The 22,442-nt window shown below is 53.5% G+C and overlaps 1 protein-coding gene across 3 annotated transcripts; it reads right to left on the bottom strand.

Moving 5' to 3' along the window:
- Window positions 1-1,511: 1,511 nt before the first annotated feature.
- Window positions 1,512-21,277, bottom strand: HPN (hepsin). Of its 3 annotated transcripts, XM_068991816.1 has the most exons (13): window positions 21,115-21,277; window positions 20,489-20,558; window positions 14,043-14,144; window positions 13,913-13,954; window positions 7,635-7,764; window positions 7,443-7,565; window positions 7,262-7,302; window positions 6,714-6,879; window positions 6,424-6,614; window positions 2,709-2,804; window positions 2,377-2,519; window positions 2,030-2,194; window positions 1,512-1,833 (listed from the first exon to the last, which is right to left on the bottom strand). In XM_068991816.1, the coding sequence occupies exons 2-13, from the start codon at window positions 20,502-20,504 to the stop codon at window positions 1,795-1,797; spliced, it is 1,254 nt and encodes a 417-aa protein (XP_068847917.1). In that variant the 5' UTR covers window positions 20,505-20,558; window positions 21,115-21,277; the 3' UTR covers window positions 1,512-1,794. The 3 variants fall into 3 exon arrangements, with proteins under 3 accessions (XP_068847917.1, XP_068847918.1, XP_068847916.1); XM_068991817.1 differs by lacking the exon at window positions 21,115-21,277 and having other exon boundaries at window positions 20,489-21,105; XM_068991815.1 differs by lacking the exons at window positions 20,489-20,558; window positions 21,115-21,277 and adding an exon at window positions 14,940-15,073.
- Window positions 21,278-22,442: the final 1,165 nt, after the last annotated feature.

The raw sequence follows: 22,442 nt of genomic DNA, 5'->3' as shown, positions 1-22,442 counted from the left end.
GTTTAGGAGCAGTGGTGCCCCCTGGTGACCATCTGGGTCCCCCGCCCCGCAAGATCGGCCAATACTTTTGTGCCGTGGTACCCAATCTTTCTGGCACCAGAGAACGGTTTTGTGGAAAATAATTTTTTCACACCCGGGATGGGGAAGCCGGTTTCAGGATGATTCCAGCGCATTGTGTACTTTAAGGAAATGGTGGGCTTCCCTGGTGGCTCAGACGGTAAAGCATCTGCCTGCAGTGCGGGAGACCCAGGTTCGATCCCTGGTTTGGGAAGATCCCCTAGAGAAGGAAATGGCAACCCAGTCCAGTACTCTTGCCTGGAAAATTCTGTGGACTGAGAAGCCTGGTAGGCTACAGTCCATGGGGTCACAAAGAGTCAGATATAACTGAGTGACTTCACTTTCACTTTAAGGAAATGGTACCCCACTCCAGTACTCTTGCTTGGAAAATCCCATGGACAGAGGAGTCTGGTAGGCTACAGTCCACAGGGTCTCAAAGAGTCGGACACAATGGAGCGACTTCACTTCACTTATCACTATTGTTATTACATTGTGATATAATCATAACGCAGAATCAGTGGGAGCCCAGGGCTTGTTTTTCTGAACTCAGGCAGCGATGCGAGCAATGGGGAGCAGCTGTAAACACGGATGAAGCTCCACCCCGCCCAGTGTTCACCTCCTGCTGCAAGGCCTGGTTCCTAACAGGCCAGGGACTGGTAATGGTCTGTTCCCTGGAGCGTTGGGACCCCTGCTCTAGGGAACAAAGTGGGTCCCAGGGGAAGCTGAAACCAACCTCCAGCCCAGATGAAGAGATGAGGGGGATGTCTCAGGCTGTGCCCACCAGGCCTGGCACACCTGCCTTCTATCCACAGGGTCCAGCTTCCTGTGGAGCTTCCCAGTAGATGTCTTTTTTTCTTCCTGGGTATCTACAACCAATTTTCTTTTTTTTTTTTGAAACAGCACCAGAGAAGCCCTCATTCTCAGGTCATGTAGTTCTTGAGGGTCAAACCTCCTCCCCACCCCATGCACAGGTGCACACTGATCTGATTAGGGATGAGCATATGGCCCAAATCTGTCCAGGGAGAGCCAGGCCTGGGGCTTTTTTGCTACAGCTGATGGGAAAGAAGCATTCTTTCTCTACTGAGGCTGCTAAGTGGTCCACAGCATATAAGCTTAGAGTTTCGGTGGGTTGGGGGAGAATATCTCTATCTCTAGCTGTAGAGGAGACTGCTTGAAAAATGAAGCTGACACAGAGAAAAGCAGATGTGAGAGAGGAAGTGAGGCACAGTCCTGAAAAATGTTTGAGCAGCTGGATCGAGAGGAGAAGCCAGAGGCTCCAGTGCATTTTCAGTTAAGTGAACCAATTAAGATCTTTTCTGTTAAGCCAGTGGGAACTGGAGGATTATGCTCTCTGCCTTGATCTATGCCAGGCCCTAGTCGCTCTCTTCCATGGGCCCAAATGTCCTCATTTGCTGCTTACAGCTGCAAACTCAGAGACCACATTAATCAAAACCATCTTTATTATTTAAAGAGCATCCTGTCATCAGGAGCACAAGATGGGGGGAAGTCCCAGATGGCAGAACAATATTTACATGGGGGGCAGGAGGGTGGTCCCAGGGCTGAGTGGGCCCGCCACTGTGGAGGACCTTGGAGGGAAGACTATCCTTGGACCTGTGGGCTGGGCCCAAGAAGAAAAATGTTCCATCCCTGGCCCAGGGTGAACCCCATCACGTGGGGCTGGGGCCCCTTAGATCAGCTCGGGCCCTGGAGGCGTACACAGCGAGGAGAAGCCACAGGTCAGAGCTGGGTTACCATGCCGCTGGCTTCGGAGTGAGTCTGGGGAAAGACAACTAGGGGCTTCCCCCAACGTCCCACAAGTGCCCACCCCTCCCCAGGAGCCCCGTGAAAGCCATCCGTTCCCTAGGGTGACCCCTTCTAAGCCCTATAGGTTTCCAGAAAACCCTGCCTCCCTTTCCCGCTCAGAGTCCCAAATCCTCCCGCCCTCTGGCTCCCATCTGGGCTCAAATTTCACCTTTATGGCCTGGAAGATCCACTCCCGGAAGTCACTGACTTTGGTGTAGACGCCTGGCTTCTGGGCCAAGGCACAGCCGGTGCCCCAGCTCACAATGCCACACAGCCGCCAACGTGGCGTCCGAGAGATGCTATCCTCACACACGAAGGGGCCACCACTGTCGCCCTGGTGGGGGATGGAAGGCCTGGCTGGAGCCCTAGACGGCTAGCCAGGAGGCCCTCCTTGGAGGGCCAGGGGCTGTGGTCATAGACCCCTCTGGCCCTGAGATAGGGAGCCCGACCGCCCAAGGCCCTATGTCTCCATCCCTGGGGAGGCCAGGGCCCCGGCTGCCTCACAGCATCCCTCACCTGGCAGGCATCAATGCCACCCTCAGGGTAGCCGGCACAGAACATCTTGGGCTTGATCTGGTTCCCGTAGAAGTCGGGGCCGTTGCAGACATCATTGCTGATTATGGGGACTCGGGCCTCCTGGAGCACCCCAGCCTGTTGGCCTGGGGGTGTGCAGGCAAGGCTGGCCGAAGCTGGGGAGCATGCACACCCCCTCCCCTGCCCTCCCACCTGGGCTGCTCAGTGTCCCTACACCCCCGGGTCCAAGAGGCACTTGGCGTAGCCCAACTGCCCTTCCCCAGCCCAGCTCAGAGTCTCCCTAAGGCAGCCTCCCAGCAGAGGATAAGACTCACCGTAATACTGTGTGTTGCCCCAGCCAGTCACCGTGCAGATCTTGCCATCCACCAGGGCCTGCCCAGCAGCCGGGAGACACACGGGCTGGATGTACTCTGTGCAAGAGACCACACCAGTCTGGGCCCCTGCCAGTCTGCCCCGCCCAGGACAAACCTCATTCCAGCTGCCCCAGCCCACCCTTCCCTCTGTTCACCACAACAGAAGTTGCCTCCTATAAACAACAAGGTCCCACTGTATAGTGCTGGGAACTATATTCAATATCCTGTGATAAAACATAATGGACAAAAATATGAAAAAGATATATGTGTGTGTGTGTGTGTGTGTGTGTGTGTGTAACTGAGTCACTTTACTGTATAGAGGAAATTAACACAACATTGTAAATCACTATACTCCAATACAGGGCTTCTCCAGTGGCTCAGCAGTAAAGAATCCCCCTGTAATTCAGGAGATATGGGTTTGACCCCTAAGTTGGGGAGATCCCCTGGAGGAGGGCATGGCAACCCATTCCAGTATTCTTGTCTGGACAGAAAAGCCTGGCAGCTGCAGGCCATGGGGTCGCAAAGAGTTGAACACGATTGAAGTGACTTAGCATAGCATAGCATCCTTCAATACATTTTTAAAAATAAAATAAGCTGCCTTCTATTGAGAACTCACTATGTACTCGCATCTTTCTGGGTGAATTCCCTTAATATCCCATCAGTTCAGAGAGGTAGGGGCTATTATTACCCCCACTTAAAGAGGGGGAAATAAAACCATGTCACTTGTCCAAAGCCTTAGATTGAGTCAATGACAGAGCCAAAATTTGAACCCAGGTTGGCCCAATTTCTAAGCCTGTGTTCTTAACCATGGCCCATGGGGCTGCCCCCACCTAGAGAGTGACTTTGAAATTTTTTAATTTACTTTTTCAATTTTTTGGCCACCGTGGCATGTGGGATCTTCGTTCCCAGAACAGGGATCGAATCTGTGCCGCCCCTGCATTGAAAGGGCCTCCCATTTAGCTACTGGACCACCAGGGAAGTCCCTTCTGTAAGAAATTTTACAAGGCACTATCTTGAGATATTGGACTTCCACCTGTCAAAAAATCATCATAATAAACACACCAGTCTATCCTGTCCACAGTAAGAATGGCATCCCTGAGACATGACATCCTTGTGCAGTGCACAGCCCGTGCAAGTGGTCTTAGCAGCCCTGCTAGCAAGCCTTGCTGGTGATTTCACCTGCCTGAGCTCAGAGCTCTCAGGTGAAAAATGGAAAGAATAATCATTCCCACCCACCCCCACCCCCCCCAGAGGTATATCGTGAGAAATTGGTGAAGTGTTGAATAGCATGCCTGGCTAATGGGAAATGCTCACGTAACTAGCAATAGTAATAAACAACAGCAATGATTATTAGTGTTAACTGAATGCAGGCATTGCCCTAAGCTCTATGACTCAGATTAACCCTTTTCAGCATTTCAATAACCTTCACGAGTCATTTAACAGATGAGGGAAACTGAGGTTTGGAGAGGTGAAGCCACATACCCAAGACTGCAGAGCTGTTGAATATCTGACCCCAAAGCCCACACCATTCCCCTCAGTCCCACGTCCAAATACAGGCCGCTCACATGTATTGTTCCCTTAAGTGGAGAACTAGTATCATGGACCATTCAAAAGAAAATAACCGTTACAAATAAGAATAAGGCGGACTTCCCTGGTGACCAGTGGCTGAGACTCTGAGCTCCCAACCCAGGGGACCCGGGGTTCAATCCCTGGTCAAGGAACTAGATCTCACAAGCTGCAACTAAAGATTCCCCATGCCACCATGAAGACCCAGCGCAGCCAAAGAAACACACAATTTTTAAAATTATAAAAAAAAACAAAGACAATAATGAAAACTACAAAACAGTACTGACTTTCCCGGCTGCTCAGCCAGGAGCTTATAGGCACAGATTCCAGAGCCACGCAACTTGGGCTCCAACCGTTGCCATTTTCCAGTAGTGGGAATGTGGGGTATTATGTATCTTCTCTATGTCGGGAATTTTCCTCTTGTAAAAACAAAACAAAACAAAACACAGGATCATAAGAGAACCCACCCTCCCCAGGCTGCTGTGACAATGAAATCAGTGCATGCTTGGGACAAGCTGAGGCCGGTGTCTGCCCACAGGAGGCACGTGCAAGCACTGGAGTTCATCCTATCATCACTATTATTGCATTCTTTCATTATTATTTTTTAAGATGTTTTAAAATCTTATTTATTTATTAAGGCTGTGCTGAGTCTTTGTTGCTGTGAGGGCTTTTCACTGTTTGTTGTGAACTGTAGTGGGGCTGGTTCTGGTGCATGGGCTTCTCATTGCAGTGACTTCTCTTGTTGCGGAACAGAGGCCTACAGCGATCAGGCTTCAGTAGTTGCGGTACCTGGGCTTAGTTGCTCTGAGTCAGGGACTGAACCTACGTCTCCTTCATTGGCAGGCAGATACTTAACCAACGAACCATCAGGGAAGCCCAAGATTTTTTTATTTTTTTAATATGGACCATTTTTAAACTCTTTATTGAATTTGCTACAAAATTGCTTCTATTTTATGTGTGGGTGTTTTGTGGCAGAGAGAACATGTGAGTCTTAGCTCCCAACCAGGGATCAAACGTACACCTGCTGCATTGGAAGGTACAGTCCTAACCACTGGACTGCCAGGGAAGTCCCTCTTTACCATTATCATCATCATACTGGTGCCTGATGAAGGCTCATCATCATTGCTATGATAACTTCCTTATCATCGACATTATTATTATTACTATTACTACCACTCGGTGGCCTTCTGATAGCTGAAGCCCACAGCCTGCTCTAAATTCAAAAGGCATGTGTAGACGAGGTATGAAGGACACACGGACACCCAGGGGAGTCTTTCTCATTGACAGCAAAGAAATGCTCTGGAGAACTACAAAGGGAATTAATAACTCCTGACTTTCTGATTCATTCATACACGTTTTTTTTTTCATTTCTTTCATTTTGGTAATAGCTTTTTTTGGAGATATAATTCCTGTACCACACAATTCACCCACTTAAAGTACACAAGTCAATGAGTTTTAGACAGGTTTTAGATTCAGGGACTAGCCTGCCCAGCAGTAGGAAGGTACCACCACCACCACAATCGATTTCAGAACATTTTCATCACCGCCTTTACCTCTGACCTCCCAGCGTTTCTGTGCCACCCCCACGCCTGGGGAACCACTAATGTACTTTCTATCTCTGCAGGTTTACCTGTTCTGGACATTTTGTAGAAATGGAATCATCTAGAATGTGGCTGTTTCAGTCTGACTTCTTTCTGAGCACAATGCTGTCCAGGGTCAACCACTGTGTACCATGGATCACTTCGTTCCTTTCTAACCTGATATGATTCCATTGTATGGATCTAGCACGCTTTTTGTTTATCCACATGTCAGACGGCAGACATCTGGTGGTTTCCATCCTTTGGCTACTGTAAATAATGCTGCTATGAACACCCATGCACTAGTTTTTGTGTAGCTATGTATCTTCTTTTGGGGACATACCTAGGAGTGGAACTGGGGGGCCAAACGCTAATACTCACACATGGTTTTCCAAAGTGGCTGCACTAACTGCCCCTACCTAATGAATGCACAATGAGTGCCCCTGGAGATCACTTCCCTCATCACCATGAATTCCATGCCCCAGCCCCTCCTCTGTCCTCCTGGGCCCTGGAGTCCCCAGGCCCAGACGTACCTGTGAGGGGCAGGGTGCCGGAGAGGTGGACCAGGGCGATGTCGTTGCTATTCTCCTCACTGTTGGGGTCTCGAAAGGGGAGATAGCCCCCATGGTAGATGACAGCCTGCACCCCCAGTTGCACGCCGTGGGGTGAAGTCTGGGCCACAGCACCAGCAAACACTCGCCATCGTGACAGGACCCGGTTCCGCCTACCGGGGAAAGGAGGGGAGGGTGGCCACCTGTCTGGGCACAGCCTCCCCCAGCTCACCGCTGCCCACTCTCCCCTCCGTGCCCTGGGGGACACGCACTCAGGGAAGCAGTGGGCGGCTGTCAGCACCCAGTCCCTGGAGAGCACGGACCCCCCGCAGAGGTGGGCTCCATCATAGCGAAGACTGACTTGCCACGGCCACCGGCCCAGGCTGGTGTCCTGGCCGCCCACAATGCGATCGACGGGCAGCTTCCGGTGGCCACAGTCTGTGGGGAGAGGGGCAGCCAGGGGCCGGCGGGGGGCCTGGACTCCCTGCCCTGGGAGTCTGAGAGGTCACGCCCCTCTCTGGGGAGAGTGAGTGGTCACAATCCTAACCTGAGGGGTCTGAGGAACACCGCTCTGATCGAGGGGGAAGGGGTCTGTCTGAGGAGACACAGCCCCATCTGTGGGGATCTATGGGGACATGGCCCTACTTTGGGGGTCTGCGGGGATGTGGACCCCCCACCCTGAAGGAGCCTGAGAGGACACTGCTCCATCCCTGGAGGACCTAAGAGGATGAGGCCTACCTGGGGGTATCTGATGGGCCATGGCCCTGCCACGCTAGGGGCAGCGAGTCTTAGAAGAGGGCTCTGAGTTTTGGGGTCTCACCTTGGCAGCTGGTAGCCAGGAAACGGCCTCTGGGACAGTCGCTGTGGGAGGGACCGGGATGAAGACACAGAGACGAAGAAAGAGGCCAATTAGGACGGAGAGAAGGCACCCGGGGGAGCGTGGGTACCCAGGGGTGGTGGGGCCTGCGGCGTGTGCCCCACCTGCCCGCCGCCCTCCTCACCACACGGAGAGGACCTCGAGCAACCTCCGGGCATGCGGCAGCCTCCCCTCGTCCACGCAGAAGAAGCCCGACGTGCCATTGGCGCCCGCCGTCCGCACGTCCAGCTCCGAGAAGTCCAACGCCCTGGGCAGGGCAGCGGTCAGACCTGCGCCCCCCGCCCTCCCAGCCCCCCACCAGGGGCACCCCGGGTACCTGAGGAAGCCCATCTCCTCGCAGCTGAGCCCCGCCACCCTGGCGTTGGAGCGCGAGGAGCAAAGCAGGCGCCACGTGCCCTCCGTCTGGTCGAACACCGTGAGCCGAGCATCCGCCGGGCCGACCTGCACTGCAGGGCGACAGGAGGACCGCCTGGGTCGCCTTCCTGCCCGAGCCCTCCCAGCCTCTTCTCTGCCCGTGCCAGTCTAGTCCTGAGTCTTGGCAGGCCCGATCGGAGCACCCCGGGCTCTGCACATCTGTGACTGCCTCTGGAAGGGCTCAGGACTCCAGCTGGACCAAAGATTAGGGGTCCTAAGACTCTGGCTGCATCACCATGGGGAAACCGGGCAAGGTGGGGGAGGGGGCGATCCTCTTGCCACCGGGATTCCTAAACTGGTGGCCCAAGAGCTGGAAGCTAGATTTGTCAAGGTCCATCTTTGCCTGCAGGAGGGGGAATGGGGGGCAGCAGTGATAAACCAATGTAAAGGAAAGCCAGGAGATTCTGATAACATTTTTATAGCTCCTTAATGGAATCAGGCTTAAAGAACCTCCAGAATCGTTACTTAAGTGAGTTAATAATTTCCCTTTTTATTTAGCCAGTTTCTTGGTTTTTCCTTTTCTCTTTTACAGCCTGAAGATCATTGACCAATACATCACATTGCCAAAATATCTAAATAGATTTCCTATAATCTTAAAAAAAGAAGAGTTATCTTTTTTCTGCAGGACTTGTCAGGGCCTTGAGTACGTGCTAAGTTGCAAGATAATTATTCAAGCAGAGGATGCAGTATTCATTCATTCATTCATTCATTCAACAAGTGTTAATTAGACACATACTCCATGCCTGGTCCTATGTGGGGTGATGCTGGGGGACATAAAAATGACCAAGACCTCTCTGGGCTGTACCCTCACCAAGCACAAAGTCCATCCATAGGGGAGACAGACAGCAAAAAAAAAAAAAAAAATCACCCAATCAAACACAGCTTCACCAACTGCGACAAGAGGCAGATACACAGCAAGGCTGCAGAGTGCTTATGGGGGATTCTTCCTGCCTGCTTAATGCACTGAAAAGTGATGCTCCCCTCAGCCCCTTCCAGCCTGCTCCTCACACATGGCCAGTGGACCCTTGCCACACCTAAGCCAGGTCACAGCCCGTAGGTGTGCTTCAGCAAACACTCAGTCTGTGCCAGGCTCTATTTCGAGCGATGAACAAACCAGACAAAACCCCCAGCTGTGGGGAGCTCAAAGGCCAATGGGTGAGATGGATAACAAACAGGAGAGAGAAGTAAAATAGATGCTGTGTCGCAAAAGAAGGGGCCTTGGAGACAAGTCGAGCTTGACAGAGAGGCAGGGGAGTGCTGACGTGGGGAGAGACAGGAGGTTGTACTTTCCTATAGGTGGGCAGGGAAGGCTGCACTGAGAAGGTGGTATGCAAGCAGAGATCTGAAGGAGGTGAGAAGACAGGTGAGGGAACAGAGAACTAGGCCAAGAGAATTGCAAGTGCAAAGATCCCAAGGTGGGGGCGGGGTTGTTGTAGGAACAACAAGGGGTCTGGGCAGAGTGAGCGAGGGGAGGGGGAGCAGGAGACAAGACTAGACTGACTTTGACTTTTACCAGGAGGGAGAAGGCAATGGCAACCTACTCCAGTACTCTTGCCTGAAAAATCCCATGGATGGAGGAGCCTGGTGGGCTGCAGTCCATGGGGTTGCTAGGAGTCGGACACGACTGAGTGACTTCACTTTCACTTTCATGCACTGGAGAAGGAAATGGCAGCCCACTCCAGTGTTCTTGCCTGGAGAATCCCAGGGACAGGGGAGCCTGATGGGCTGCCATCTATGGGGTCGCACAGAGTCGGACACGACTGAAGCGACTTAGCAGCAGCAGCAGCAGGAGTGAGGGCTGAGCCAGGAGGGCCTTGATCTGACTCAGGGGTTCACAGGCACCCTCTGGCTGTGTGTAGGGAGCAGACTGTAGGGGGCAGGATGGGACCAGGGAGACCAAGAAGGAGGCTGTGTGATGGTTCAGAAGGGAGAGGATGGAGGTGGGGCCATGGTGGGGGCAGTGGAGGATTCTGCATAGAATTTGTGGGTGGAGCCCACAGGGTCAGCTACGATTGGATGTGGGTGGAAGGAAAAGAGGGGCCAAGGGCAATTCCAAGGTGTTTGGTCTGAGCCACTAGAAGGATGAGCTGCCATTGACTGAGACGGGCAAGGTGGGAAGGAGCAGGTTTGGGGAAAGATCAGCTGTGAACCCCTTTTCTCTGGAGCTTCTTGAATGGCTGGTGTTCTGAGAGCACATTCTGGGACAGTGAATCTGATCCAAACTCAACTTTGCATCCTTGGAGGAAGAACTTGATGAGGCCACACCCAAGCTGAGCAGTCTTCCCACAGCCCCACAGATCTGGACAAGGGGAGGCAGAACTTCCGGGGAGAACCCTGCCCTGCTGAGGACAGAGAAAGGCAAAGAGAAGATTTGCATTCAGGCCTGAGTGACTCCAAACCCCAAGCCTTTAATGTTGCCTGTGACTGCAGTCATGAAACTGAAATACACTTGCTCCTTGGAAGAAAAGCTATAACAAACCTAGACAGCATATTAAAAAGCAGAGACATCATTTTGCCAACAAAGGTCCATATAGTCAAAGCTATGGTTTTTCCAGTAGTCATGTATGGATGTGAGAGTTGGACCACAGAGAAGGCCAAGTACCAAAGAACTGATGCTTTCAAACTGTGGTGCCGGAGAAGACTCTTGAGTGTCCCTTGGAGGTTAAGGAGATCAAACCAATCAATCCTAAAGGAAATCAACCCTGAAAAATCAACCCTGAATATTTATTGGAAGGATTGATGCTAAAGCTCCAATACTTTGGCTGCCTGATGCAAAGAGCTGATTCATTGGAAAAGACCCTGATGCTAGGAAAGATTGAGGGTCGGAGGAGAAGGGGACAACAGAGGATGAGATGGTTGGATGGCATCACTGACTCAATGGACATAAGTTTGAGCAAACTCCAGGAGTTGGTGAAGGACAGGGAAGCCTGGTGTGCTGCAGTCCATGGGATCACAAAGAGTCAGACACGACTGAGCAACTGAACAGCCTGTCAAGCAACTTTCCTCCTAAGGGTTAAACAAAAAAGGCACAGTAATAACACTGGTGAAGGAGTGGGTGGGACAAACTGAGGGAGTAGCCCTGAAACATGTGCATTACTATATACAATATCAATAGCTAGGGGGAAGTGACTGTGTAACAAGGAGCTCAGCCTGGTGCTCTGTGACGACCTAGAGGTGTGGGATGGGGTAGGGAGTGGGAGGGAGGTTCAAGAGGGAGAGGATATATAGCTGATTCATGTTCTTATACAGCAGAAACCAATATAACATTGTAAAGCAATTATCCTCCAATTAAAAAATGAATTTTAAAAATAGTAACACTGACTACATTTCCTGGGGATGGGCTGACCCTACGCTATGTGTCATATCTGGGGGGTTCTATCCCACAATCATCCTGGGAGGGAGAGACCATCTCTATGTCCATCTTACAAACAAGAAAACTGAGCCTTAGAGAGGACATACTTGCCCCTGAGAATATAGCTAAGAACCGGCAAAGTCAGGATTTGAATCCAGACCTGCCTACCTGCATACTCCCTGCTCCTTCTGTGGCTCTCAATACAGACCCTTATCAGCCCCTTTTCCCCAAATATACTCATGTAGCCTGTACTAGGAGCCTCCTGGTTAACTGGCCTTAATCATGGCTTCCTGTTCTGGGATGGGGCCCAGAATATCTGGTACCTCTAACTGGGTACCACCCCTTGAGTTCCCAGACCAAGATCTGGGGTTCGAAACACCAGCTGAGGATGGGAGTGAATTCTTATTTTTAAATGACTTCTCAATGCTCCAGAGATTGTGATTTCCAGAAAGTGTGAGGTTTTAGGAAAGAAATTATCATTTTATGGATGTATTTGGAGGGAGGAGCGGAAGGAGGAGGAGGAGAGAGGGAGGAAGGAATATCAAATGCCCCCTCCAAGTATTTTTAAAGCTATATTCTGTGCCACTGTTTCTCACTTTTAAACTCTTTATTCTTGTTTGTGTTATTTTAAGCCATGCAGAAAGTACGTTCTGGGTCACCTGGTTTGGTTTGCTTATCAAATTGTCTGATATATTTAGAGGTGTGAAAAATCCCAGAAAAGTGAGGTGGGGATATCATTTCTGGGTTGTTTCTGTTTGTTCATTTTGTAATTTCCCAGCGTTTTTGAAAAACCCAAGTGTAATGGGAGGGCACAGTGCTGGCGATAGCCAGAGTCAGGTCTGAACTGTGGCCTCATTACTTTCCAGCTGAAGCCCAGGACAAGTTAGTTCACCTCTGAGATTTGTCCTCATGCTTATTCATTAAACAAAGGTTTCCTAAGCACCTTCTATGCACCAGACACTGTCTAGGGTGGTAAACAAAATGCCCCTGCCCTTCTGAAATTCACCAGGAGTAAATCATGAGCCATGTGAGGAGGGTCATAGAGGGCGTGGTGGGGGGCAGAGGGTATGGAGCCTGGGAGCAGAAGGGTCTAGCTCAGGAAAGTTAAAGCCTAAAGCCTGAGACACAGAAGTCCATGTTAACCAAGTTGGCTGAAAGTCAAGCATTGCACAGATCATCACCTCCGCTAATTCTCACCGATTTCCAGATAAGGATGCTGAGAACCAGAGAGGGCAGGCCAGGTGGGAGCCTCAGCTCAGCCGTGATGGTACAGGACCCAGAAACCTGCCTCTGGGTGTGAGCATAAAGAGGAGGTGAGCAAAGACTGTGGTGCTAGGAGGGTCCTTTGAGAGTGACAGAGCAGCCCGTGGACTGGGCCCTGAAGAGTGCTGGGAGCAAGCATGAGGTGAGGGTGGAGTCCGAGGAGCCTTGGAGTCCATCAAGGTTGGGATTTTAGCCCAGCAGCAGTAGCGAGTCATAGAGGCGCATCTGGTAGGTGCATGACCCCTCTGCCCTGCCATTTATTCAATGTGCATGTCAGTACAAGTCACGGGGCCTCAGTTTCCTGCATGTGCAAAATGGAAGTGATGATAAACAGCCCCAACTTCACAGGGGTCTTGTGCAAAGGCTGCAGCCAGGGCCTGGCATACATTAGCCATCAACATGGCAGCTCACTGGGCTGTTTCTTGAGAAACAATAGAGTATAGTAGTCCTACACAAGCTCTGGATCCAGGCTGTCTGAGTTCCGATCCCTGTGACCTGGGGCAAGTCACTTGGTCTCTCCACACCTCATTTCCCCATATTAAAATGGGCCTTGGGAAGGATTGAATGAATTAATACTTGCAAAGCCCTGAGGCCTGTGCCTGGCACAGGTAAACGCTCTGCAAGTGCCAGCTGTGGTGGTTGGCCTTGATGGCCTTCCTGTCTAGATGTTCGTTTCTGCTCGTAATGTGAGCTGAGTCCTTTATGGAACTAGATGGGCCTCGTGGGAGTGAAAAATTCATCCTATCACCCAACTTCCCCTTTCTTCCTGCTGCCCTGGGCCACTGAATGGCAGCCTGGGGTTAGCATTTAGAAAGATCCATTCATTCATTCATTCCACAATTAGTTTCTATATCTATTCGTTTTTCCACCTATGGAAAAACTCAAACAAACTTCTTGGCCACCCTGATATTTATTCGCGTGACCATTCCTGCCTTCACATCTCTTCCAGTCAAGCTTAAGTGCTATTCCTGGCGCCATCACGTGCCCACGGTGTGTCCTCTCCAGTCCTCACTTTCTACATCTGTAAAATGGGAATGACAACAGTAGCTACCACCAAAAAGCGACAGAAAAAGGTTGGCTGAATTCATACAGCACCTCTACCTCTCAAACATGTATTGACCATGTTTCACAATAAGAAACTCATGTTTACATTATGATGTAGCCCCAAACTTCCGTTTCCTGGGGTGAACTATGGCATTGCTCCAAGCCTCAGTTTTCCCATCTGTAAAATGGAGGGAATAACAGTCCCACCTTCATAAAACCCAAAGGAAAGATTAACAGAACTTTTTCTTACGGAAAGAGATGCACTCTTGATTTTTTTAATCAAATCTGTTTCATACTTTTTTAAATGTGGTTTTCAACTCACTGATTTCATGATGCACTTAATGGATAACATGTTTAGAATCTGAAGAACATTGGATTAGACCAGCCACGCGGGTACATAAGCACCACCAGCATTCCTGCAGGCATTCGGCCATTCATTTAAAAAATCCTTTCACTGAGTTCCCACCAGGTGCGAGTTTCCTCCAGGGCTCCCCCAGAGGGTCTCAGCCCGCTCTACTCACCTGGATACAGCGGCTCGTGATCACTCCTGAGTAGAACAGTCACTGCGGAGAAGGCAGAAGTGAGGGCAGGCAGGCTGGGGGCTGCCAGGGGCAGGGGAGGGTAGAGGTGCAGGGGTCTGTCCACTCTCACCAATGGCCCAGGACGCTGCCCCGATGCCTGTCAGGAGCAGGACGGTCCCCACAGTGAGAGCGGCCAGTTTGGGTCCGGAGCAGCATGGCACAGTCCGGCCACCTGCAACAGACACCATGCTGGGGCCACTGCCAGGCCTGTCCTCATCGTGGCAAGAGGCCCGCTCTGCCCTGCCCCCCGGGGTTAACTTAGCACGCCTGAGCCTGCCCTGCCCTGGGTCCAGTTTCTTGGGGTGTGCAGTTGGCAGGCCTGTCCCTCCCCTGCGGGGAGGGTGCCCAGCCCTCCAGGGCTTCTAACTGGGAGGGGGTGTGGCTGGGACAGTTGCCACCTTCCCTGCCCACACTCCTGGCACTGAAGGGACTTCTTCCCAGTGATGCTGCACTCTGTATCTCCTTCTTGGACCTCTCACCTCTGCTAACTTTCCCAAAGGTGCTTGGAGCCTCTTGGGGGCTGTGACCCCTGACATTTGCCCTCTTGGCAGCTCTCTTCCCTCCTGTTTGGCATTTCCTCACTGCCTCATTTCTCTCTGCTGTTCCAGATCCTCTGTCCCTGGGAACCCCCCAAACCAGACCTCTCCCGAAGGACCCAGCTCCAGCGTCAACTTGACCCCAGAGGCTGAGAACCTACATTTGGAAATTTGTCAGCCTCACTTAAAAATATTGGCCTTGGGAATTCCCTGGTGATCCAGTGGTTAGGACTCCATCCTTTCACTGCTGAGGGCACAGGGTCGATCCTTGGTCGGGGAACTAAGTTCCCGCAAAGCACGAGGTCCAACCAAATCAAAAAATACATATATGGGCCTTACCCACTGCTATATATGGGATCTTGGGCAGGTACTATCACCTTTTTAAGCCTCAACTTCCTCATCTATTTAATGGGCATCCACCTAGCACTCACCTCTAAAAATATTATTTGAAGCTTCCTTCAAATAACTAGGAGCCGTACTCTTGCCAGATGCCTTCTGTGCCAAGCACTGCTCTGAATGCATTATTCCGTCCTTGTCTCAGTTATGTATCCTATTTTTCAGACAGGGGAAACCGGGGCTCACAGAAGTGGAGCCACCTGCCCAAGGTGACTCAGCCAGGAAGAGGTAGTACTGGCTTGGCACTGGGATCCAGGTGTATAACCACTAAGCCTTGCCACCCTCTCTGTGCTATAGTGGCTGGCGTAAAGCAGGTTCTCAATAAATGCTTTTTTTCTTTTTCATTTTTATTGGTCAATAAATGTTTTTAAATCATTATAGCTGTGTGGTCTTGGACAACTCCCTTCACCTCTCTGGGCCTCAGTTTTCTCATCAGTAAAATGGGGGTTTATTCACTCGTGGTCCTATGGAGCATCCACTGTGTACCTGGCACCATTCTAGGTTCTGGGGACACATCCCTAAACAAGACAGCTGAGATGCTCTCACAGAGCTCACACTCTCATGTGTGTAAAGCGAGGGGAAGCCAAAACAAGCAAACAAGTAAATGAACTTGATCATGTACAGAACATGGCCAAGTCTATAAAGAAAATGATACAGGTCGGGGGCAGCAGGGTCTTCTGTGGAGTATTCAAGAAGGGCCTCCCCAAGAAGGGGCTTTTGAGCTGAGACCTGAGGGCTGAGGCCAGCCAAGCAAAGAGCTCTCATGGAAGCGCACAGTGGGCAGAGAAGAGCACAGGCCAGGGCCTTGAGGCCAGAACAAGCATGGCAGGTGAGAGGGCAAGAGAGGCCACTGATGTGGCCAGAATGGCATGAACTTGGGGAAGGCACTGGGGCCAAGGCTGGGGCCAGCTGGGGAGGCCTGGCAGCCTGAGGAGAAGAGGAATTTTATTCCCAGTGCAGCAGGGACCCTGGGGCTGAAAAGCCAATCCTTTGGCTAGGGATGGGGGGAACCAAAGAGAAAAGGCAGCTGAAAGCCTTCGCTGGGCCTGGCGTGCACCCGACTGCCCCTGGCATCTGCAGGACCTTCCAGTTCTGCCATCTGGGTCATGGCAGTATGGCTGATGGGCACGGGGCCAGGCCAGCACCCAGAAAGGAGTGGGGAGTGGTCCAGGACCTTCCTGCAATGGCTATTGTCTGAGTGCCTTAAGAATTTGAGAACCCTGCCATTCTTGTCCAGGCACGCCTCCCTCCAAAGAGGCCCCGGCGTGCCAGCCCAGCCCAGCTGTGGCTGGCTGACCCTTCCCTGTCTCCATGAGGGGGCCTCTCAGATCCCGTCCCCACCTTGCTGCTGCGGCAGCTTAGTCACTTCAGTTGTGTCCGACTCTGTGTGACCCTGTGAACTGTAGCCCTCCAAGCCCCTCTGTCCATGGGATTCTCCAGGCAAGAACACTGGAGTGGTTTGACATTCCTTTCTCCAGGGGATCATCCCAACCCAGGGATTGAACCCAGGTCTCCTGCACTGCAGGCAGATTCTTAACCACTAAGCCACCAGGGAGGACCCCGTCCCCACCTTGGTCCCCAACCATATTCCTGGTTTCAGTGGGAGGTCTTGACTCCTGAAGCCATCAGGCTGGTCCCGGATCCTTTGCTTTCAGACATGCCTGCAGAGCTTTGGGCCACTCAGAGCCCAGGCTAGAGGCCCTGGCATGACTGCCGGGGCAGGAAGCACTTAAGGTGTCGCTTAAGGTGAAAGGAGAAACTTGCTCCATGCCCTGTGATTCAGGAGACTTCAGACAACCCCCAAACAGTGCCTCTGGTGGGACAGGAAGCGTCCTCACCCGGGTTCTTCAGAGAGGCATCCTGATTGCTTATCTTCGCCAAGGCAGGAAGTGTCCTCACTGGACAAGAGGCAGCATGCTGGTGTGATTCCTCGGGGCAATAGAGCCTGGTAAGCCGGGACCCCCGAGCGTCCCCCTGAGGCTCCGCTCCCTGTTCCTTCATGGGTACTAGGCTGCCCTTGTCTCCTCACAAGGCAGTTCCGCTGCCTCCACCATTTGGCTGCAAAACCCTGCCAAGTGATGTCCTTGGTTCCTTGTCTCTGAAACTCCAAACAGCTCCGTGTCTGTCCTCGTGGACCCAACTCCAACTTCCCGAACAAAATTCTCTCCCGGTCTGATTTCTGGGACACCACCCTTGTCTGATTTGCTTCCTACTCCTCAATCTCCTGACCCTCCACATGCTCTCTGAAATCTGGGCTTCACGGGGCACCCCCGGCCTTCTTCCCCTCATGCCTCCCCGCTCCACCCCCACAGACTGCGTTTTCTGTCCCCAGCTCTGGACTCTGCTTAGTCCTAGGTCGGGGGTCCTGCAGCCTCTTAGATGCCTCCCCCTGGAATCACCACACTCCGTCACACCTCCCAGATTCCATACTGGCCTCCACGTCTCCCTAAGTCCCCAGGTCCTGTCTCAGAGGTCCTCATCCGCAGGTCTGTCCCTGTGTGCAGAACACCTCCCTCTTCCCATGGCTCAGGCCTCCTGAGTGTCTCCTGCCCACTTTCTCCTTCCCTGCCCCCACCCCCTCCAACCCCTGGGCTCAGTCTCTCCTTCTGGTCCAGCCTCCACATGGAAACCAGGGGGGGTCTTCCCAAACAGCAAATCCAACCTGTCCCTAGAACCCTCCATGGCTCCCCAGTGCCTCTCAGGACAGAGTCTAAGGCCCTCAGCCCAAGGTGCCAAGCCCTCTAGGACGTAAGCACAGCTATCAGAGATTTGGGGGTTGAACATGTTTTCCCCAATTCCCAGACAGCCATAAGCGTCCTTAGCAGACAATTGATAGAGCTTCCAAAAAGCAACCAAAACGACAGGACTTATACAAGGTTTAAAAAAAAAAAAAAAGAAAGAAAGAAACAGCTCCATCTTGTGGAGAGAGCTGGCACTGCCCAGGCATGGGCCGGCTTCTTACCAGAGTCCTAACAAAACTTGGTCCAGCCTGCGTGTCTCATCGCCCGCCCAGCTCCATTTCCAACTTTACCTCCAGAAATCCCGAATCAGCTACATGCCACCATACACCGGGCAGATTGTCACTCCCAGCTGTTTGCCTTGCTCTTCTGTCTGCCTGGCACACCTACTTACTCCTGCCTCATTCTGAGTGTCAATTCAGATTATCACCTCCAGTGATTCGGAGTACCCAGGGAGCACCAAGAACCTCACCTTGGGCGCACTTCACCAGCAGAATGGTAACACAAATGTTAGCGTAACTGCAGCTCTCAGAAGACACACCGACCCTAGGCCTGTCCTAACCCCATCCTGCCAGTATATGTATCAGTGACAAGTTCTTCAGTTGTGGCCCTATGGACTTCAGTCCGCCAGGCTTCTCTGCCCATGGGATTCTCTAGGCAAGAATATTGGAGAGGGTTGCCATGTCCTCCTCTAGGGGATCTTCCCCACCCAGGGATCAAATCCGCGTCTCTGTCTCCTGCATTGGCAGGTGTTACCGCTAGCGCCACCTAGGGACCCCAACCCCATCTTGCAGTTTCCTGAAATCCTTGCAAGCTATCAATGAAGAACATATCATTATCACAACCCGGATGTACAGATGAGGAAAGGAAGCCCAGAGAGGTTCAGCCACCCACACCAAGTAACCCAGCAAGTAAGCCCAGGTTTGCCATGACGGTAGGACTCCCCTTCAAGACTAGGACACTCTCCACTTTGCTTCTCTGGTTCCTTTACCCATAGGCCCCAGGCCTGGTGAGTCCCTTCAGTGGGCTCCAGGAAGGAAGGTTTCCAAAGGTGCAAGGCTCTGCCACCCACCTGCTCAACAAGGTTTCAGTGCTGTCTCCCAGGCCACTGGGAGCCTGGTGGCTCAGATGGTAAAGAATCTACCCGCAATGCGGGAAACCCAGGTTCAATCCCTGCATTGGGAAGATCCTCTGAAGAAGGGAATGGCTATCCACTCCAGTATTCTTTCCTGGAAAATTCCATGGACAGAGGAGCCTGGTGGGCTACAGTCCCTGGGATCGCAAAGAGTCGGACACAGCTAGCACTTCACGGCTGAATGGTTTGGGCTCTGATTTTCTAGCTGTGCTGAGACGCAAGGAGGCCAGTGATCCATACCCATGATTTCAGCCAGCACACTCAGTGCTCCCTGCCTATCACAGCATTTAAATCCTCACACCATCCTATAGGGTGGACATTAGTACTGCCTTTTTTTTTTTTTTTAACAGAGGAAGAAATGAGCCCCAGAGAGGGTGAGCCACTTGCCCAGGGCCTCACAGCTAGAGAGTGATACTGCCTGGGACCGAGACCAACTAGCTAGGTTCCAGGAAGAAGAGAGGGAGTCAGCCCCAGCTGGGGAGGGCAGGAAGAAAGAGCCACCCTTAACTGGTCTCCTCCAGCTGGCTCTTAAGTGTGGAGGAGGTTAAGAGGGAGTCAGGGTGTCTGGAGCCCCTGCCAGGGGATTCCATAAGCCCTCGAGTGTCCGTCACACCGGAGGTGTGGTTTCTCCCCACCATCCCTAGGGTGGTTTCTCTGTTGTTTCTCCTCTCTTCATCCATCCAGACCGGGTCCAAAGTCCCCCTCTGCTCTGCCCACAGAGTGAGGAGGTGGGAGGAACGTCTGGTATCGGTGGGGGTCTTGGGCCCCAGGTCTCCAAGTCGGCCGACCTCTGCCATGACAGCTCTGGGGCACCCCATGTGTTTTATGCACTAAGCCCCACGCTGGTGCCTTGTGCGTGTTTTATGCTCCCAACAACCTCACGTAGGTAGGTGGGTGGCATCAGAACCCATGCTTGACCCAGGGGGACATGAAGCCCAGAGGAACGACGACACTTCGCCAGGTCGCACAGTAAAAATCAGTGGCAGAGGAAGGTTCGAAGGCAGCCCGGTGGGGCTTCCGTGCTGGCTCAGTGGTAAAGAATCTGCCTGTCAACTCAGGAGACTTGGGTTCCATGTGAGGATCCCACATACCGTAGAGCAACCAAGCCCGTGTACCAGAACTATGGAGCCTGTGCCCTAGAGCCCGGGAAGCGCAACTAATGAGCCCATGTGTCCCAACGACTGAAGCCTGAGCCCCCTAGAGCCCATGCTCTGCAACAAGAGAAGCCGCCGCAACGAGAAGCCCTTGCACCGCAACTAGAGAAACGCCTGCGTGCAGCAACGAAGACCCAGCACAGCCAAAAATAAATAAATGAATAAATAAATAAAATTGTATATGTATTTTAAAGGCAGGCCTGTGCATTCCATTCCAGAGTCATGTCCTGAACGGTGATAGCTAGTTTCCCAGCCTTGACCCCAAGCAAAGGACAGATCCAGAGGTAGCTGAGAAATCACTGGGGGGTGAAGGGAAACTGAGGCAGGGAGCCAGGAAGGTCATATGGGGTGGCCGGGAGGCAGGCGGTGTTGCAGCCCCACAGAGAATTTGGTTAATAGTTAATCAGGTGGAGGAGGCTTCAGAAGGGGGTGGGGGTGGGCCCAGGAGGGGGTGCCAGAGAGAGGGGGCTCCAAGGGAGCAGAGGGTTGGGAAGACAGCACACAGGGAGGGGAGGGGCGCCAGGCAGAGCTCAGGTCTCAGGGACAGGGGGACTCACCCTCCTTCTCCGCCATGTCACAGCCTCTAGTTAATAATTCCCCGGCTGACCTCCGGGGCCGGGGCGGGACCTGTGGGGAGATGAACGAGGGGGAGGCAGGGCCTGGGGGAGCCCAGCCCGGCCCCTGTGCCCCCAGTCCCAGGCGCCCATCCAGGGAGGCTGAGGGACTGGGCCCCGGCCAGAGCACGCCGTGATCACGGACACAGACTGGGCTGGGTTCAAGGATGGGGTCAGTGTGTGACCAACAGCTAGGGGGATGATGGGATTTATAGCGCCGGGGGACCCTGGGCCTGGGCCGGGGTGGAGAGGGGACTGGGGGGATCTGAATTCCTGGGTCTGAGGAAGGTGAGCTGGTGGCCTCAACTCCCGGGTCCTGGGGAAAGAGAGGTCTGGGGACCAGGACTGCTTCTTATGAGGGAGGGGCTGCACTCCTGGGCTGGAGGGAGGAGGAGACCGGGACCCCATCTGGGGAGTCTGAAGAAGCGGGGGCTAGAACTCTGAGGTCCTTGGAGAGAAGTCCGACTGGCCCCTCTCGGAGCACCTCTAATGGGAAGTGGGCATTAGGGTGAGTAGGGGTGAGGGCACCCATGTCCTGGGGATGGGAACCTGAGGACCCTGGTCCTTACCCTGGGGTCCGGCAGGTGGGGGCAGAGCTGAGAGATGGTGCCGGTTTAGGGTCAGTCTCCAGGCCTGGGCAGGAGCATGGTGGCCCCGCAGCGGCAGCGGGCCCCGGAGGCAGAGGCGGCGGCAGCCAGCGCGAGGGGCCTGCTAGGCCTAGCTGCCTCACCTGAGGAGGAGGGGGCGGGGGAAGGGGCGGGGAGGGGCCGGGCCAAGGGATTGGCAGCGCTGGAGGCCACCTGGCTGGTGGGACAGGGCTTGCAAGGGGCTGGACCGGGGCGCCCAGCAACCTGCCTCCAGCCTGGACGGGCCCCAGGTGTGCCGTGCGAGGGTATGTGGAGTTGGGACAGAGCTGGCCTGAGGGCCCAGAGTCTGGGGAGACAGGCCAGGCTGGGGAGTGCTGACAGGGCCGCCAGGAAGGAGGAATGAAGTGGAGAGGCACAGACGGAGGGTTGTCCCAGCTGCCCCAAGGCGGCCCTGCCCCTGCGCCTCCTCTGCCCCCTGCCCAGCCCCCTGCTCACAGCTGCCCCTGACATTTCCTGCACCCGTCGTCCAGCTCCTGAACAAGGCATTCCCAGCTCCAGACTGGGCCTCAGCCCAGCCTCGGCCCCGGACTCCTCCTGCACCTCAACACCTGCCCCAGCTTCTGCCCCTTCCAGTGTCCCCGGCCCAATTCCGGCCCCCACCTTTATTCACCCTCCCCCCAGCCCCCTCCCCCCAGCTGCTTTCCTACAAGTCACGGGGGCTGGTTTGCTTTGGCAGCCTCTCTGCCGCCTGCAGCGATGACCTCTGGAGCTGGGAAGTCCTAGACAAGGGGGATGGGCACTAGGCCCGGAAAAGGCGGCACAGAGTGCTGAGGCCCAGGCCAAGCGGCCGGAAGTGTCCACAGGCAGATACACACTGTCCCGCCAGCAGCCCAGGGATCATCGACGTCAGCCCCCAGGGCCGGATAAACACCCAGACACTTAGGGTCACTACCTGTGGACAGCCACCACCCAGACTCAGTCAGGCCACAGCTGCTCACCCCAGACAGGCCGCCCCTATGCCATCAGACACAGCCATTGGCCCAACGCACCCGTGCACTCAGAGCCACGGCCTCACCTGGGGGACAGGCTGGTGCAGGGTCCCCAGTCCCTCCCCCCTCCACTCATTGCCCTTTCTCCTTCCCTAATCGCCTCCCACCTCCACTGCCAGTCCGCTTCCTCCCCTCCAGTCTGGCTCCCTTGACACTCCTGGTCTCCGCTGAGCTAATGACTCCCTGAACCCCAGCACTAATCAAGTATCAAGTGGCTGCACCCGCTGAGATTTCAGGCAGGTGCCGAGCCCGAGACGCAGC

The sequence above is a fragment of the Capricornis sumatraensis genome, chromosome 20, assembly GCF_032405125.1.
Source record: "Capricornis sumatraensis isolate serow.1 chromosome 20, serow.2, whole genome shotgun sequence".
Lineage (NCBI taxonomy): Eukaryota > Metazoa > Chordata > Mammalia > Artiodactyla > Bovidae > Capricornis > Capricornis sumatraensis.
The sequence above is the reverse complement of the archived record's forward strand: the minus strand, read 5'-3'. Positions and strand labels throughout refer to the sequence as shown.

Coding starts and splice junctions, on each gene's coding strand:
- HPN (XM_068991815.1), bottom strand. CDS start 15,030: ATGCATTCAGAGCAGTGCTTGGCACAGAAGGCATCTGGCAAGAGTACG. Junction 14,145..14,939: donor TTCAAATAATATTTTTAGAG/GTGAGTGCTAGG, acceptor TGTCTGTTGCAG/GTGGCCGGACTGTGCCATGC. Junction 2,520..2,708: donor GGGCAACACACAGTATTACG/GTGAGTCTTATC, acceptor GCACACCCCCAG/GCCAACAGGCTGGGGTGCTC.